Raw genomic sequence first — 14,591 nt, 5'->3', positions numbered from 1 at the left:
ACAATTTCCCTAAGTACCGTGTGTAAGTCAAGACATGCCCTTAGGCCTACCTTTTCACATTTGTGTAACCATTTACCAATAAACAGCAAGTTTAATTTTTGTAAGCATTAAGCGTGTGTCTTTGATGTTTTGTTCATCTTGACAGTGTATGTATGCATTATATAAAGTTGTGGGTCTGACGGCTCCAACCCAAGATGATTCTTACTGTTTTTAATGGTAGACATACAATAATGAAGAATGACAAAATTGACACACTTTTTTTAATTATAATGCAAAGTTTCCTTTATAAAATCATCTTGATTATATTATTTCATCACAATGCTTAATCATTTTGCAATACAGCAAATCCTAGATAGTATTTCAAAAACAATTCCTCCTCATTGTTTCAAAATTTCCTGATTGAATCAAAAGCATAATATAAAATTTCTACAATGGAGTCGAATGAAAACAATATGGTTAAACAACAAAATATACAAGATCCCATGATTCAGATCAGTGGTTTCAACCTGGGAGCCATATGTCCCTCGCTGTCCTAAGATATTCTGGGGGGCACAGAGAGATGTGAACAAATTTTGGAGGGAAAAATGTGACTACTTCCAGAATCCAGCAGAACTGCAAATAAAGTTTGGACCACCTCAATGCATGGGTCCATATGGACGTGACCTGCAGGCATCCTGCCCATAGAAGGCCTACATGATGAGTTCTGGTACTATGATCCTTGCACGTGGAGTAAACAGGAAAAATATGGGGTCCCAGAACACCACTTCACCCAGTACTTTGATGTTGAGACAGTCCTGCAGAGAACCAACACCATCTATAGCAGAAGGCCTCTGTACAAAGCTCGTGACGTCAATGAAAAAGTTATATCACGTATAGTCGTTGGATATACTGCACAGAGGTGCTATATCCAATGGTTACAGGTGAAATAACTTCAATGACGTTACGAGCTTTGCTGGGACCCCCCCCCCTCTTCAAGAAGAAAGCTCACTGAACTCTAGCTTAGGATAGGAACGGATCCTGGTTGGGAAGAGTGATTTATTTTGTGTGGGCTCGTTGGATTATCCTGTATTTTTTATGGGACAGAAACAATTTTTCCTATGTAATTCAGCTCTTGGAAAGGTTGATGCTCTCCCCCCTCCATGGATCCACTTCTTGGGTGCAGATCGACCTTATATATATTTATAAAATTTTTGTTCATTATAAATTTAGTTTCAACTAAATCAATTCAATAAGTAAAAAAAATTCCTCTTCTGAATTGGGGGGACAAGAATTTTTTGTGGGGCAATCATCCCTCCTAAGAGTCATAAAATTGGAGGGGAAATTAGATTTTTCCTATAGAATGCAGAATGATCCAATGAAACTACAAAATAATTCACTCCTCCCAACACCTCGCCCTGGATTCATACCTGGCTAAGTGTGCTGTGAGTTGTAGCAGGAGTCATGCTGCGGGTTGCTCAAATGATTTGGTAATGTGCTTGGGATTACTTAAGGGGATCTGAAAATATGCCGCAAGACACTTAATCATTTGATTATCTTTCGAGGACTACTTGAGTGCTTTGCTAATCTGTCACCAATTCAAAGGTGGTTGATGGCCCCCACCTCCAAAGAGCCATGAATAATATGAGAGAAACTGGTCTGTCACGTAAAATATGTGATGAATCTACACAATCTCCCCTCCCAACACATTGCCCTGGATCTGCACCTGCATGAGCTGAAAAGCGTTAAAAAACAATGATTTAGATCATTCTGTATTATACACAAATATTGTGATTTGAAAAGCTGCTATATTGAACTGATTTCATTATATGTATGCCTGAGGAGTTTGTTGTCTTGATTAAGGATCGATTGTTTACATTGTAGGAAATGACGTTTTATGCAATATTCAAATAAAATTATGTGCAGCCTACATTGTGCAATTTCTAATGATATGGACAAAAATAACTATTTACAAATATATTTAAAGTGCACCAAATTTTTTTCGAAATGTTCTCATTGAACAAAATTTTAGTCTTGTTATAATGACCTTTTTTTTTCAAATACAGTTGAACATAACAAAATGCAGTCGTGACTGATTTCTGCATGAAATTCCAATTTAAATAACTGTGATTAAATAAAAACTTAACATTAAAAAAAAAGTCATTTCAAAAAATTCTTTCAACTAAAATATATATATATTTGTTATGGAAAATGTGATATACATAATAACTGGTTATTATGCATAGTCACCAACCATTTTAGTAAGTTTGATAAATTTTCCTAAATTTATCACTTTTACCGGCGATTATGAAGTGTCCAAGCATCATTGGTAAATTTAATAAGTGCTAAAAAAATCACTTTTACTGGCAATTACGAATAATACCCAAGCATCATGTCATTGGCATACAATGACATGATGCTATATTGTCACCTTATAATGAAAACCTTGTGTATCAAGAATTCCCAACTTTACAGGAAGAGAAAGAAAAAGGCTGGGACCTCCGCACACATGAAAGGGGTTCATTTTCTCCTCTATAGAGATTTAACAGATTTACTTGTATGTAAAACCGCAACACTAATGTTGTCGTAACTTTGGTTCTAAGCATCAGATCATTGAAACATTTTTTCCCAAAAAGCTATAATAGGTGAGATGATCTGAATCTAAAACTCTGAAAAAGTAATTTTCTAAAAAAAGTTGATGCACAAGGTTTTCATCATAAGTTGACAATGTAATATGTTATACATCAGGGCTGGACAAGCACCAGGTTGCCATGAGAACTAAAAAATTGGTATTGGCACCTAAAAAAACTCTTTGTGTAGCTACTAAATTGCCGGCTGAAAGCAGCACAAAATGTTTGCAATTTATAACAGCATATCTGCCAACATGAAAGGATCAATTTTATGTCCTGAAAAAGTCAAAAACATTATATTTTAAACCTTTTTCTTCTGGTGAAATTTTTGTTGGTGCCTATATTTTTTTGTGATTTTCCCAGCCCTGCTATATATGAGATAATTCATACATGTATTGTGGCATTATATCAGGAGTAGAATGGTACACTTTGTTATCATTATATTGGGGTCCGACTATATTCATTACACATACTAGACTCATTTGGAATTTTTTTCATATTTATCAAATTCACCAATTACACTAGGGTATCATGTATAATCACAGATAAAGGCTGCAAATTTCAAGTATTCATCAAATTTACCATCATTAATTGGTTATTATGGATAAATTCTGGTAAAAGTGTTAATTTTTTAAGTATTTATCAAACTTACCAAGTCGATTGGTAAATATGCATAACAGCCAGTTATTTTTTATAACATTTCCGTAACATTCATATTTACAAGGTAATCTGCATGGCATGCAGGTAATAAAAATCAGATAACAAATCTATTTTGATAAATCATGAATGATAACATACAGTACACAGTATCAATACAAGAAATATGGCACATTATGGCAAGCATTTTACAACGATTTTCAAATTCATTTACTGTGAAAACCAGGTTGCCTATTAAAATGAAATAGTTTTATTCTCTAAAGTTTTTGTTTTTAAGACCCACACATATGCAATCAAACTTGGTTATAACACCATCAAAGATTCTGCGGAAATTTTTTTTTGTTGTAACCAAATTTCATTATGATTTAGGTGAAACTATTTGATCATGGGAAATCGGGATCATAAACATGGCAAATCACAAATTCTCACCAAAAATGTTGCAAATTGACAGAAAAATTATTAATTATACTGCTGTGTTCAAAAAGTTTAGAGATTAATTTTATTACAGAAGAATGAATACAGATGGAACCTGTTTATTTGGTGTTTCTTTCAAAGTAACCACCCTGTGCAATTATGCTTTCTTGCCATTGTTCATACAAAGATGTAAATGCAGATTGCAAGTAATTTTTTGTGCCTTCCAGTGCCTTTATCGCTGCTCGCTGCAATACTATGGAACCTGAGAATTGTTGCTCCTTAAGCAAATTCTATATCCGAGGAAAAAGTCACATGGGGCAAGATCGGGGGAATAAGCTAGTTGTAGAACTATCGGAGTAGGATGTTTTGACAGAGATAATTTGACACCACGAAAGACGTGTGAGCTATTCAAACTATAGCAAATTTTTGTGATGGAGCACCCAGACCTTCCAAAGATTTTGTGGCTTGTGTCTCACTGAATCATGAGGATATTTAAGGACTCACAGGTGTTTGTGTGTCACCCCTCCCCAGATGTCTGATTGCCTGTCAGAACATTACATTCAGATACTTTCACAACCAACTTATTCCCCCTTATTTTGCCCCATGTGATTTTTTCCTTTTCCCTCGATTAAAGAATTTGTTTAAGGGGCAACAATTCTCAGGTTCCAAAGAAGTGCAGCAATCAGCAATGAAGGCAGTGGAGGGTGTGACAAAAAAATTTTTCAATCCACATTTACAACTATGAACAATGGCAAAAATTTATAGTTTTGCACAGGGTAGTTAATTCAAAGGAAACACCAAATAATCAGTTTATATCTGCATTCATTTTTCCATAATAAAATAAGTCTCTGCACTTTCTGAATGTAGTAGTAGTTTACAAACAGCCCTTGGTAGGAAACACAGTGCTATAGCGAGTCAGCAGTGAGTTAAAATGTCTTCACAAAAATACACGATAAACATGGAACATTTCTGAGTCATATCAATCTGCAAGTCAGAGAGCCAATCAATTCAATTAATTTTCATTGGAACACGATCCAATTCGAAGATTTAATTTTAAAATTGAACAAGTGAATGGTAATGTATAATTTAATTTTTATGTGATTTAAATATAGTATTTAAGAGAATTCTAGTTAAATTTGAGGCTTGTGAATTAACTTTATGAGTATTTTGTTCGATGGATCAGAGCAACAGTCGATTCTAAAAATTAGCGTTAAATGTACAAGAAAGACTGATTAATTTTCAAAGTTAATGCTGGCTTTAGTTAACTAGCAAGTTCTCAACTTTCAAACAAAAACATAACATAAGGAATGCGAGTAACAGCACTAATGCACTTTGGACTATCATATCTTTGGTCCCCTGAAGTGACATTCATTCGAATCACTTGCCTTTTCCTTTCTTTGAAGACTAAAAAAAGAAAAATATAAATCATTGCTCAAAATCAAACCATGGTATACAAAAAAAACAAAAAAAAAAATTAAGTTTATAGCTCACTTTATTAGAACTTGCATGTTTCAAAGCATCAATTTCATCTTTCTGTATAGTTAAAGTTTCGTTCATTGTCGCCAGATGTTCACTCATCGTACTTAACTGGTCTTCATAGTTCTTCATGAGAGTTTGTTGCTCTTCCTAATTTTAGAAAAAGAATCATCAAGTTCATTAAGACATTAGGCATCAAGTTCATTCAAAACATTAATTTAATAACAATTTTTTTCTAAATTATAGAAAAAAATAAAGTAACATATAATAAAGAAGAAAACTAATGATAAAGGCAAACAAAAAAAAACACGAACTCCTAACATATTTCGACACTCAATGAGTGTAATACTACCCAGAAAGAGTCTTAAAATATCTAGAAAGCAGTCTGGACTGATATCAATAAAAATTCATCTCTACTATTTGCATTCATCAATAGGAAATACATTTGAACTCTGGTTAATGAGTAATTTGTATAATGAGCAAACATTTCAAACAAATTTTGACTTGATTAACGAGCAATAATTCCCATTACAAGCAAAAAGTTTGCACTTTGTTTAGTCAGTTTCACATAATCACAACTGAAACAATTGTTTGCTTTTGCCAACACACACAGTGGAATGGTAGAAAATTTTCTTCCGTGCAGTCTCTGGTCAGCATGCCAAATGAAAAAATCTCCTGGAATTTTGGAAAAACTATTTCCACGATAAAGCCTGGAAGGGATGTCATCAACCCCCCCCCCCCCCCCCAAAAAAAAACATTCTGCCTGAAGAAAACTGGGCTGATTTCCTTACTGGACGTTGATTTTGAGAGTTTAGCTCATGAGAGCAATAGCTGCCAAGAGACTGTGTCCTTGGGAAAGACCAGTGGACCGGAGAAAAGTTTTGTAGAAAAAAATCATTCAAATAAAGCTGTAGCAGTGCGAGCAATGAATCCGTCCAACAATGATGCAATTTCCCATTTCCGCTAAATCCCTACTAAAAAGAAGGCAAAAGCAGGTGTCATTGAATAGGTTCCTTTTCAAAGTCACACAAAAAGAAGATTGCAGTGAGATAGCAGATAACGATTAATTATATTGATTAAATACCATTTTTATCAGTTTTTGTTATGAGTATGAATAATTATGGAATGAATCATCAGACTTTTCATTATTTCTTATGGGGAAGTTTGATTTGATATACAAGTGATTTGGGTAAAGAGCACATACACGGCATAAATTATACTTGTTAACCGAAGTTTCACTGTAATCCTTTCCAAACATGATGGAGATTATTATATTCAGTCTCACTGAACAAACTCGTGCAAAAATTTAACATAAAAAAACAAACACAAAATGGTCATTATTAAGAGCTGCCAAAAACGTTTTTATTAAATTTTCTTTGGACAAAGAAAAAGTTGCTATGAGAAAAGTAGAGAGTGAAACTAACCTTCAAACTTTTTATGGTTTGCGAGGAACCGGATATCTCTTTTTCTAATGACAGTTTTTTTTGTTCGGTCAACTTCAACTTCTGATACAAATTCTCACACTGTGAAGGAAAATACATCAATGCTATTAAAAATTAGTATTAAAAGAATTATAGTTATGGTTTTGAGCAAACATTACTCAAAACGTAGTTATTCTTAGAATTTTGCAGTTGTTTACATTGTTATTTTTACATAAAAATCATTGATACTATACCGAAGAGTTTAATTATTTTCTCAAATTTGTGTGTGAAGAGTTAATGATGATTACTTATTCCTAATGCAATGTAACAGTTTAACAAATGATTAGCATGCAATGAAGATCCTATATAATGATACCCTCTACACTACGTTAAACACCTATATAAATATTACCCTCTCGTCCCAATGCACTTTTCATAGTGTTAATAATATGTCATCTACAAAGTAACTCCTTTGAACATTTGAACTTTGATAATTACTGTTCATAATTCATTTCATCAACATAAAAAATGAGAATAACAACCATAAACTTAATTATAGAAAGTATGCTTTGTCATTAGAGGCAGTAGAAATTTACATGGGAAAGATAAAAATATTTAAAGCATAATGACATATAAATCCTCTTTCAATGAGAAACTATATCATTTTAGATTGATATTTCAGATTAAATATGGTATATTAAATCAAAATTAAAAAAAATAAAAAGCAACTTATTCTAAGGAATGTGTAACTGATTACAATTAAAATCTAAGTTTTAATCAAAAACAAATACTTCGGTCTGGAACGCAAGAGCTTTGCTGTCAGCATGCTGTATTTGAGTGACAAGTTGGTTGACGCTGGCTTTGACAAATTTTTGGAATGTTTCGTCATCTTCAGGAGAAATATCACTATTCTCTATCGCAGGACTCATCTAAAAATAACAATCAAAACTGTAATATACTGTCTCGTATAAATTAATACAAATAATAAATAAATAAATATAATTTGTAAATAAAAAATAAGTATAGTTCGTCATATAAATTAATAACAATCATTTTCTGTATTGAACAGCTATTTCGCTATTATGCTACTCAAATATCTTTTTTTAAAGATATCTTTTCCATGAAGTTGAACTAGTGCTTCAATTCAAAATAAATATGTTAAATTTATAGTAGTATAAATAAAATTAATCTTAAACGAGCATTTATAATGAATTTTTTTTTTTTTTACAAAACATTATTTAGCAGAGAATAAGTATCAAATATGTTATGATTGAGTCCAAAGTTTATCATCTTTGGGAAGTGCCTAGTGTCTAAGACTGGGAATGTACCGGTCACACTGCAAAGATGTTAGACTTGGACTAACATGTATATACATACAGTGGAACTTGGTTAATTCGATTTTTGGATAATTTGAACTTCCATAAGCTCTCTTTGAGTTTTTTAATTTAATGTCAAAATTTCTCATTTAATTCAAATTTTTTTTTAATGTTTTGGATAATTTGAAGTTGGAGGGAAAAATTGTTTTTTTTTATGAGCAAATTCATTTTGGAAAAATTCTAGCAGTATAAGACTTTGTTTCTCTCAACCAAGTTGTTATGCATCAAATGTTTGAAAAAAAAATACAGAATTCGAAATTTTGATGTTAATTCAGTACATTATGGATGCCGTTTTTCAGACCTTGACTTTTGGTTTGAACTGCCATTCTGTCTTCTGAGCAATGTGAAAAGAAAAAAGGAGCCAGACCCAAAGATAAACCATAATAAACTTTTGATAAAAAACAAGTATTTAATTCTTTGAAAACAGCACCCTTTGTATGTTAAAACATACGTCAGAATTTAATTTGCTTTTCCCGTTAGAATTATTCTTTGGCAGCTCAGTTTGACAAAACAAAATTACAATTGTTGATTGAAAACCGACAAAACTCCATGATCTAATTTCATAAAAAGCTTATCCGTGCTGAATGATAACAACAAAAGTGCTTGAATGATGAGTGAACTATTTCAAATATGAATTGTCAGTATAAGAAAATATAGAAATACTAATTTGTAAACTTCGTTTTTTTTCCTTTGATAATTTAATGCTCATTTTAACACTCTTTAGCTGGAGTGCATCAACAATATGTGTGTGTGTGTTTTTTTTTACCACTTGATATAAATTATATTGTCAACCTTTGATCAAGGTGTACCGTTCAAAGCCAAACTTTTTATTGTCTTTTTAGGAGTAAGGAAAGTATTGAAAAAAAAAATTACAAATACAGTTATCAGTTACTAAAATTTGGACAGTGTTTCATAACTGATGATCAAATTTTAATAATTGATAAATATTTCCAATGTGAATATTGATACTTAAATTTCACACATAATTTATAGTTATTTTATGGATCCAGGATAGATAATTGGATAGTTCAAACTTTTTTTCCAAGGACTTTGAACTTCGAATCAACCAAGTTTGACTGTATTCATTGTCAATATAGATGAATTACTACTATTTTTGTTATCAAGCTACTCAATAATTAATAAAAACTCAAGATTCTATCAGTATTCTATTTACTAGATAAGTAATTTGATAGAGAACAAACTCACTCTAGATTGCTTTGTTCTCAATAATTGACACTCGACAATCCAATGTTCTTTTTCCTACAGCAGCAAAAAGAATTGAATTTTGTACAAAGTTCAAAAAATATTTTAAATAAAAAATCCTACTTAGTCTTTGACAAAAGAATAAAAAAAAATTGATCAGGGTTTCTCAACTGATGAGTTTGTTAAGGCCGTCAAAATAATAGTTAGGATGTGAAAAAAAAGTTTTATCATGCACATATAAAATGCAAACATTCATGAGTTGCAAATATTTATTTTCAATTTAATTTAAACCTTTAAACCTTTCACAGAATAGTGGAAATCACAGAATCCCTCCTATAAAAAAACTCAATATTTTTTTAATGAAAAGTATGTTTTCTTTCAATTTTAAGCATGTGCAAAGAAAGGGACATAGAAAAAAAAGTGTTCCGTGGAGAAATTAACTTTTTAAAATATTTGGGATTGTCAAAGCTAAAATAAGTGGCTATTAAGGAGGTGAGATATCTTGCCAATGACTACTTAAAGGGTCAACATGTTTGATATTAAAAAAGAAGATAAAATAAAACTAAATTCCTAACAAAGGTGCATCAAATAATAATTTCATCATCTAGAATACCTCAAATCTGAAACATTTTTGAATAAAGTCAATGTTCGATTTGAGCAAATATGATGTAGAAGTTTCTGTCAAATGCAAAATCAAGAAATGATAGAGATTAATTTAAGAGATTTAAACGCTCAGAAATATATTAGAAGCTACAGATATGTTCAAAATCAAGAACTTACAAGTTCCAATTTCGAAAGTTTTGTCTGGCATGCTTGCAACTAGAATAAATAAAAATGATGTTCCCAGTTCACAATACATGCAGTGATAAAATGCCTTTATGATAAGAAGATATAAAAATGTATTCACTACTTTATAAAAATATACAATAATTAAATTTATAATTCTTAATACAGTACAACTCATTTATTTCTTTCTAAACAATGATGAAAATATATTTTTTCTTCCAGCATTTCATGAAGTATGTGGTTCGTTCAAAAAAAGTATCCAACCATAATTTTTCATGTCAGGGAAGCACAGTTTGGTGCACATATGTAGGCAATCCTAGTGCGCATGCTTTAATTTTTTCTTGTGCCTGCAGCAGACCACTGATGAGTGAAGAAGTGTGAGCTTAGCCAAATTTTAATTTTTAATAAAATGGCAGGGAAAAAATAACAAAGCTACTGCACCAATCCTGATGGAGCTGCCAATTACAACATATAACTTCTTGGTAGTACTCCTTGGTAATGGTTGTATCGTGCAGTGTGTATTCGTGATGAAAAACACAACTGGAGTCATAGAAGATGGTCAGCATGACTTTGACACTGCATCTCCTAAAGACTAAAGGGGCCGTTCAAGTATTACGTAAGCAAATTTTTAGCCATTTTTGACCCCCCCCCCTTGTCAGCAAACTTTCGTCATCAGCTCTGCCCCTCTGAATCCTAACTCATATTTTCATAAAGGGTGGTTGATGACGTAAACATTATCCAAACCCCCCCTCCCCATCGAAAGTCAGCAAAGTGGAATCCCCCCCCCCCCATCGATGATGACGTAATACTTGAACGGCCCCAAATCGTCAGTCAAAATAGAATGAACTTTGTTCGAACAAAATCGAATGAATTCTTGCCTCAAGTTTTGATGATCCTGCATCACCAGAATCCCTGCTTCGTCAAAAAATATATATAATTTCCAGATGTTAAGGGCCTAACAGAATTTACTTTACTCTCCATTGATATTCTGCCATCTGTCAGGCAGTTATACCACTCCTTTATCGGTATGGTCGCCATTTCTTCATCTCCAAAGGTCTGTTGAATCTTACAGATTGTTTTCACTCGGAAATTACCATTTCTCACACAAAATTTAATGCAGTAGCATTGTTTACATTTTTCCTGCCATTTTGCCAAAAATGAAAAATGGAGTTCACTTACACTTCCTATTTATCGGCAGTCTGTCAGTGACTGACAGCTTCTGTAGGCAGGAAAACCTACATACGTGCACTAAACCTCACTAGCTTTATTGGTTTATGCATGGAAAAGTATGATCACATACATTTTGAACAAACTTCGTAAGAGTTTGCTGTAGTACTCACCTGTTGAGCTAAGCTTTCTCGACTGTCTGCATAACTGCTTAATATTTTACTGTTCCTTAAGGCAAGTTCTATTGGTATTGTTTCGGGTTGTTCCTAGAAACACAGTTTAAATAAATGGGAAAAAAAATTATTTATTTTGAAATAAAAAATTTATGCAACTTCAAAAATTTTCGTAATGGTCTTTCCTCAAAGTGGAGTCAGAAATATTTTTCTAAGGGGACTTTAAACAACTGAAAAAGACTTGAAATGGAAGTGTCAATTCACAGTGTCAAAGTTTTTTTTCTTGGTAAAATTTTTTGCCATTAGAATCACTGAATGATAATGACATCATAAACATAAAATTGAACTCACTGTTTGCAGCATAGTGATGTACCTGAGACCCCTCTCTCTCATCTCGGGAACACAGGAATTGATGGAGAGTTTTTCTTCTCTGCGGATGCCTTTAGGCTGGAATGGAACCCCACACTCCAAGACATCTACTTTTTCTTCAAGCAGAAGCGTAATCTATGATGCATAATAATCCCATCTATTAATTAAATATTTCGTTTCTATATACGGTGTAAATATTTGATTTCATTATATACACAGGATGGTTTTCAACTAAACTGACACTACTCAGAGTCATATTAAACTCTATGTAACAACAAGAATATAACGTCAAGCTTGGTAGGGGGACTGATGACAATATGGGAAGAAGGATTCTGCAACAAAAAAAAAAAAAATGTACAGTGAAACCTTGATATAACAATATTTTGCAAACCAAGGAAAAAATGTTGCTAAAGAGGGATCATCATTACATTTAGAGGCAGTAGTTTAACTTTAGAGTATAGATTTTGAAAAATAACATTGTAGATTTATCCATGGCTCCCACATCCTGGAGTGGGGTCCCTAGGCTGGGATCTACGGTAGGCCCCTGTACATTGAATTTATAGGGTTAAAAACATTTTTAAAAAATTATGAAAAATGTCCCGGGCTCTGTCAGCTCCATGCTTGTGGAGACCCATAGATTTATTGTTATATCAAGTATCGTTGTAGGGAGCTTTCACAGTTTTAGTCTACATAGCTGCCACTGCGTGGATGTGACGGCACAGTGGTGGTCAGCTGAAGTTGGTTTTCTGAGACGAGAGAATTTAGTAGAACTTACATTTTTATGGGAAATTATAGAATACTTGGAAAGTTAAATAACTAATAAAGAATACTGTATTGAAATTGTGTTGAAAGTTTTACATTTTGCACTCCAATTTTATAGGTGGGGAAATCCAAAAAGCTAAATGCTTCATATGTCACTAAAAAATTTTGAAACAATTCTTTTCAAGCATACATAAAAAATTTATATCACATTTAAAAAATACCTTCTTTACACCTGAAGATACAGTAATCATACACGAAAGAATACAGTTATCTGTAGTTTTGTCAGCTTCTGTTATTGTAGGTAACTGATGGTCGGAAAAAACTTTGGCACCAAATACTTTTCTGGATTCTGAAAAAGAAAAGCACAACCTTCTCAGAGATCAATAAGGATACTTGTGTAACTACGTTATCACTTACACAGCACAGGTCAGTGAAATTTGAATTTATTCTTAAAATTACACGTGAAATTTAACCAAAAAAAAAAAAAGGAGCAAAAGACTCACCATCAAATAGTGAACGCAAAGCACTTAAAGAAGCAACAATTTTTTTTATCAGCATCGGTCGGCTAATGCTGAGGGAATCAGGCGTTGTAGGACAGCCTGAAAATAAATTGCCTTCTTACAACAAATATAAATTAATACATTTTCTTTATTGATATTGCAAAGGCCAGATTTTTATGAAATTGAGTCTAGATTACTGTGAATTTGAATACAAAAAAAAATTTACTGCTTGAAGGAAGTATTCAAATGAAAGAAAAACGCCCCTCTAAAGCAGTGATTCTCGACCAGGGAACCAATTAATTTATTGTTTTACATTGTTATATTCTGAATATTACTCTGTTAAGGGGGTCTCTCTGTAGCCTTCATCTTACGAGTAAGGAAATCCCTTTGCTTTACACTTATTGGGACAAAGTGTCTGCAGAACACAAAAGGTTAAAAACCCCTGCTCTTAAGTAAGGTACATGGATATGAAAAATATTTTAAATAATTGGTAGTGATCAAGCGCTAGTATTTGCTCAGAAAAATCTATATTAAAATTTATGTTAAATCATAATGAATACTTCTATAAATAACTCAAACTATTCCCTAGACTGCTCGAACAGATATTATTAGATTTTCTCTTAGACAAAAATAATTAAAAAAAGGTTAATGAAAATATAAAAATATCAGAAAAAACAAATTGTATTATAGGTAGCCAAATCATTGCACAGTGTCCCATATCTGAAATAAAGGAGACTGAATTCATTTCAGGAAAAAAAGAATTTCAAATTATAGGTAAATATCTCCATAGAGGAAATGCTTAAAAAGTGGGGCTTCACCACTGATAAATTGGTCTTGTAATGGTTGCACAACAACTGTTAAGATGGGGGAGGGTAAAAAACATTTTCACCATTTCTTCAACATACTTGATACAATACAAAATGTTTTTTGTTCCTTATCAAGTACGTTGAGAAGATGGTCACATTTCGCATTCATACAAATAATATGCAATTCCAAAGTGCATCTTATGTGTTCTCATGCCATGAGGTCAAAAGCATAGCCTTAAAAATGAATGAAAATCAAGCGAATTAGATAAATTTCTAATTAAACTGATAGACATGCGCAGAGATACGGGGGGGGGGGGCGTCAAAGGTGGAGTCAATTGATCTAATGTATATGTGTATATATGAATTGGCATCAACATGCCGCCCCCCCCCAGACTTCCAAGTCTATCTCCGCCTATGCTGATAGATGTGTATTCATTTAAAAAGCTAGACAATAGACATATGTTTGTACTTACTCAGTATCACTAAAAGTTGGATATATCTTTCCAGCCTTCTGAAACCTAATAAGAGTGATTTTGAAATAGCCTGTAAGTTCTTGTACATCTCTTTTAAACGAGGGGTCGTTCCTTTGGCACTATCTTCAGCCCGGATACTTGAAAAAATAAAAAAAACTAACTTATTAGATTGTTTTAAGATAACTGGAAACAAATGGGAAGGCTTGTAAAATCATTTTGCACATAAATCATGTAACATGTAGCTTAACTATGCTGGTGATGATCCTGTTTCTTCATGTTACATTTGAAACTTGTCATGTTTAGAAAGATCTTTCTTTCTAAATATAAGATTCGAATTCTTTACTAAGCAACATCCTAGCGTGACTGTGCAATTGATCAGTTTTATAACAAATGATAAGTATA

The 14,591-nt window shown here is 32.6% G+C and overlaps 1 protein-coding gene across 1 annotated transcript in view; it reads right to left on the bottom strand.

The window, feature by feature from the left end:
- Window positions 1-246: 246 nt before the first annotated feature.
- LOC149075996 (protein phosphatase 1 regulatory subunit 21) overlaps window positions 247-14,591 on the bottom strand; it is a 28,197-nt gene continuing 13,852 nt past the window's right edge. Inside the window, exons 12-22 of the mRNA XM_089243522.1 lie at window positions 14,190-14,326; window positions 12,914-13,009; window positions 12,632-12,759; window positions 11,631-11,783; window positions 11,280-11,372; window positions 9,934-9,972; window positions 9,157-9,210; window positions 7,366-7,503; window positions 6,578-6,676; window positions 5,169-5,303; window positions 247-5,081 (exon numbers count right to left, since the gene is read on the bottom strand). Of these exons, the coding sequence (XP_089099648.1) occupies window positions 5,055-5,081; window positions 5,169-5,303; window positions 6,578-6,676; window positions 7,366-7,503; window positions 9,157-9,210; window positions 9,934-9,972; window positions 11,280-11,372; window positions 11,631-11,783; window positions 12,632-12,759; window positions 12,914-13,009; window positions 14,190-14,326 (1,099 nt within the window). The 3' untranslated portion in view covers window positions 247-5,054. The remainder of the gene's footprint in view (window positions 5,082-5,168; window positions 5,304-6,577; window positions 6,677-7,365; window positions 7,504-9,156; window positions 9,211-9,933; window positions 9,973-11,279; window positions 11,373-11,630; window positions 11,784-12,631; window positions 12,760-12,913; window positions 13,010-14,189; window positions 14,327-14,591) is intronic.

The sequence above is a fragment of the Pholcus phalangioides genome, unplaced genomic scaffold, assembly GCF_987345545.1.
Source record: "Pholcus phalangioides strain wild (caught in Gottingen) unplaced genomic scaffold, Ppha-v1.0 ptg000015l_1, whole genome shotgun sequence".
Taxonomy (NCBI): domain Eukaryota; kingdom Metazoa; phylum Arthropoda; class Arachnida; order Araneae; family Pholcidae; genus Pholcus; species Pholcus phalangioides.
Note: the sequence above shows the minus strand (reverse complement) of the source record. Positions and strands in the feature narration are given on the sequence as shown.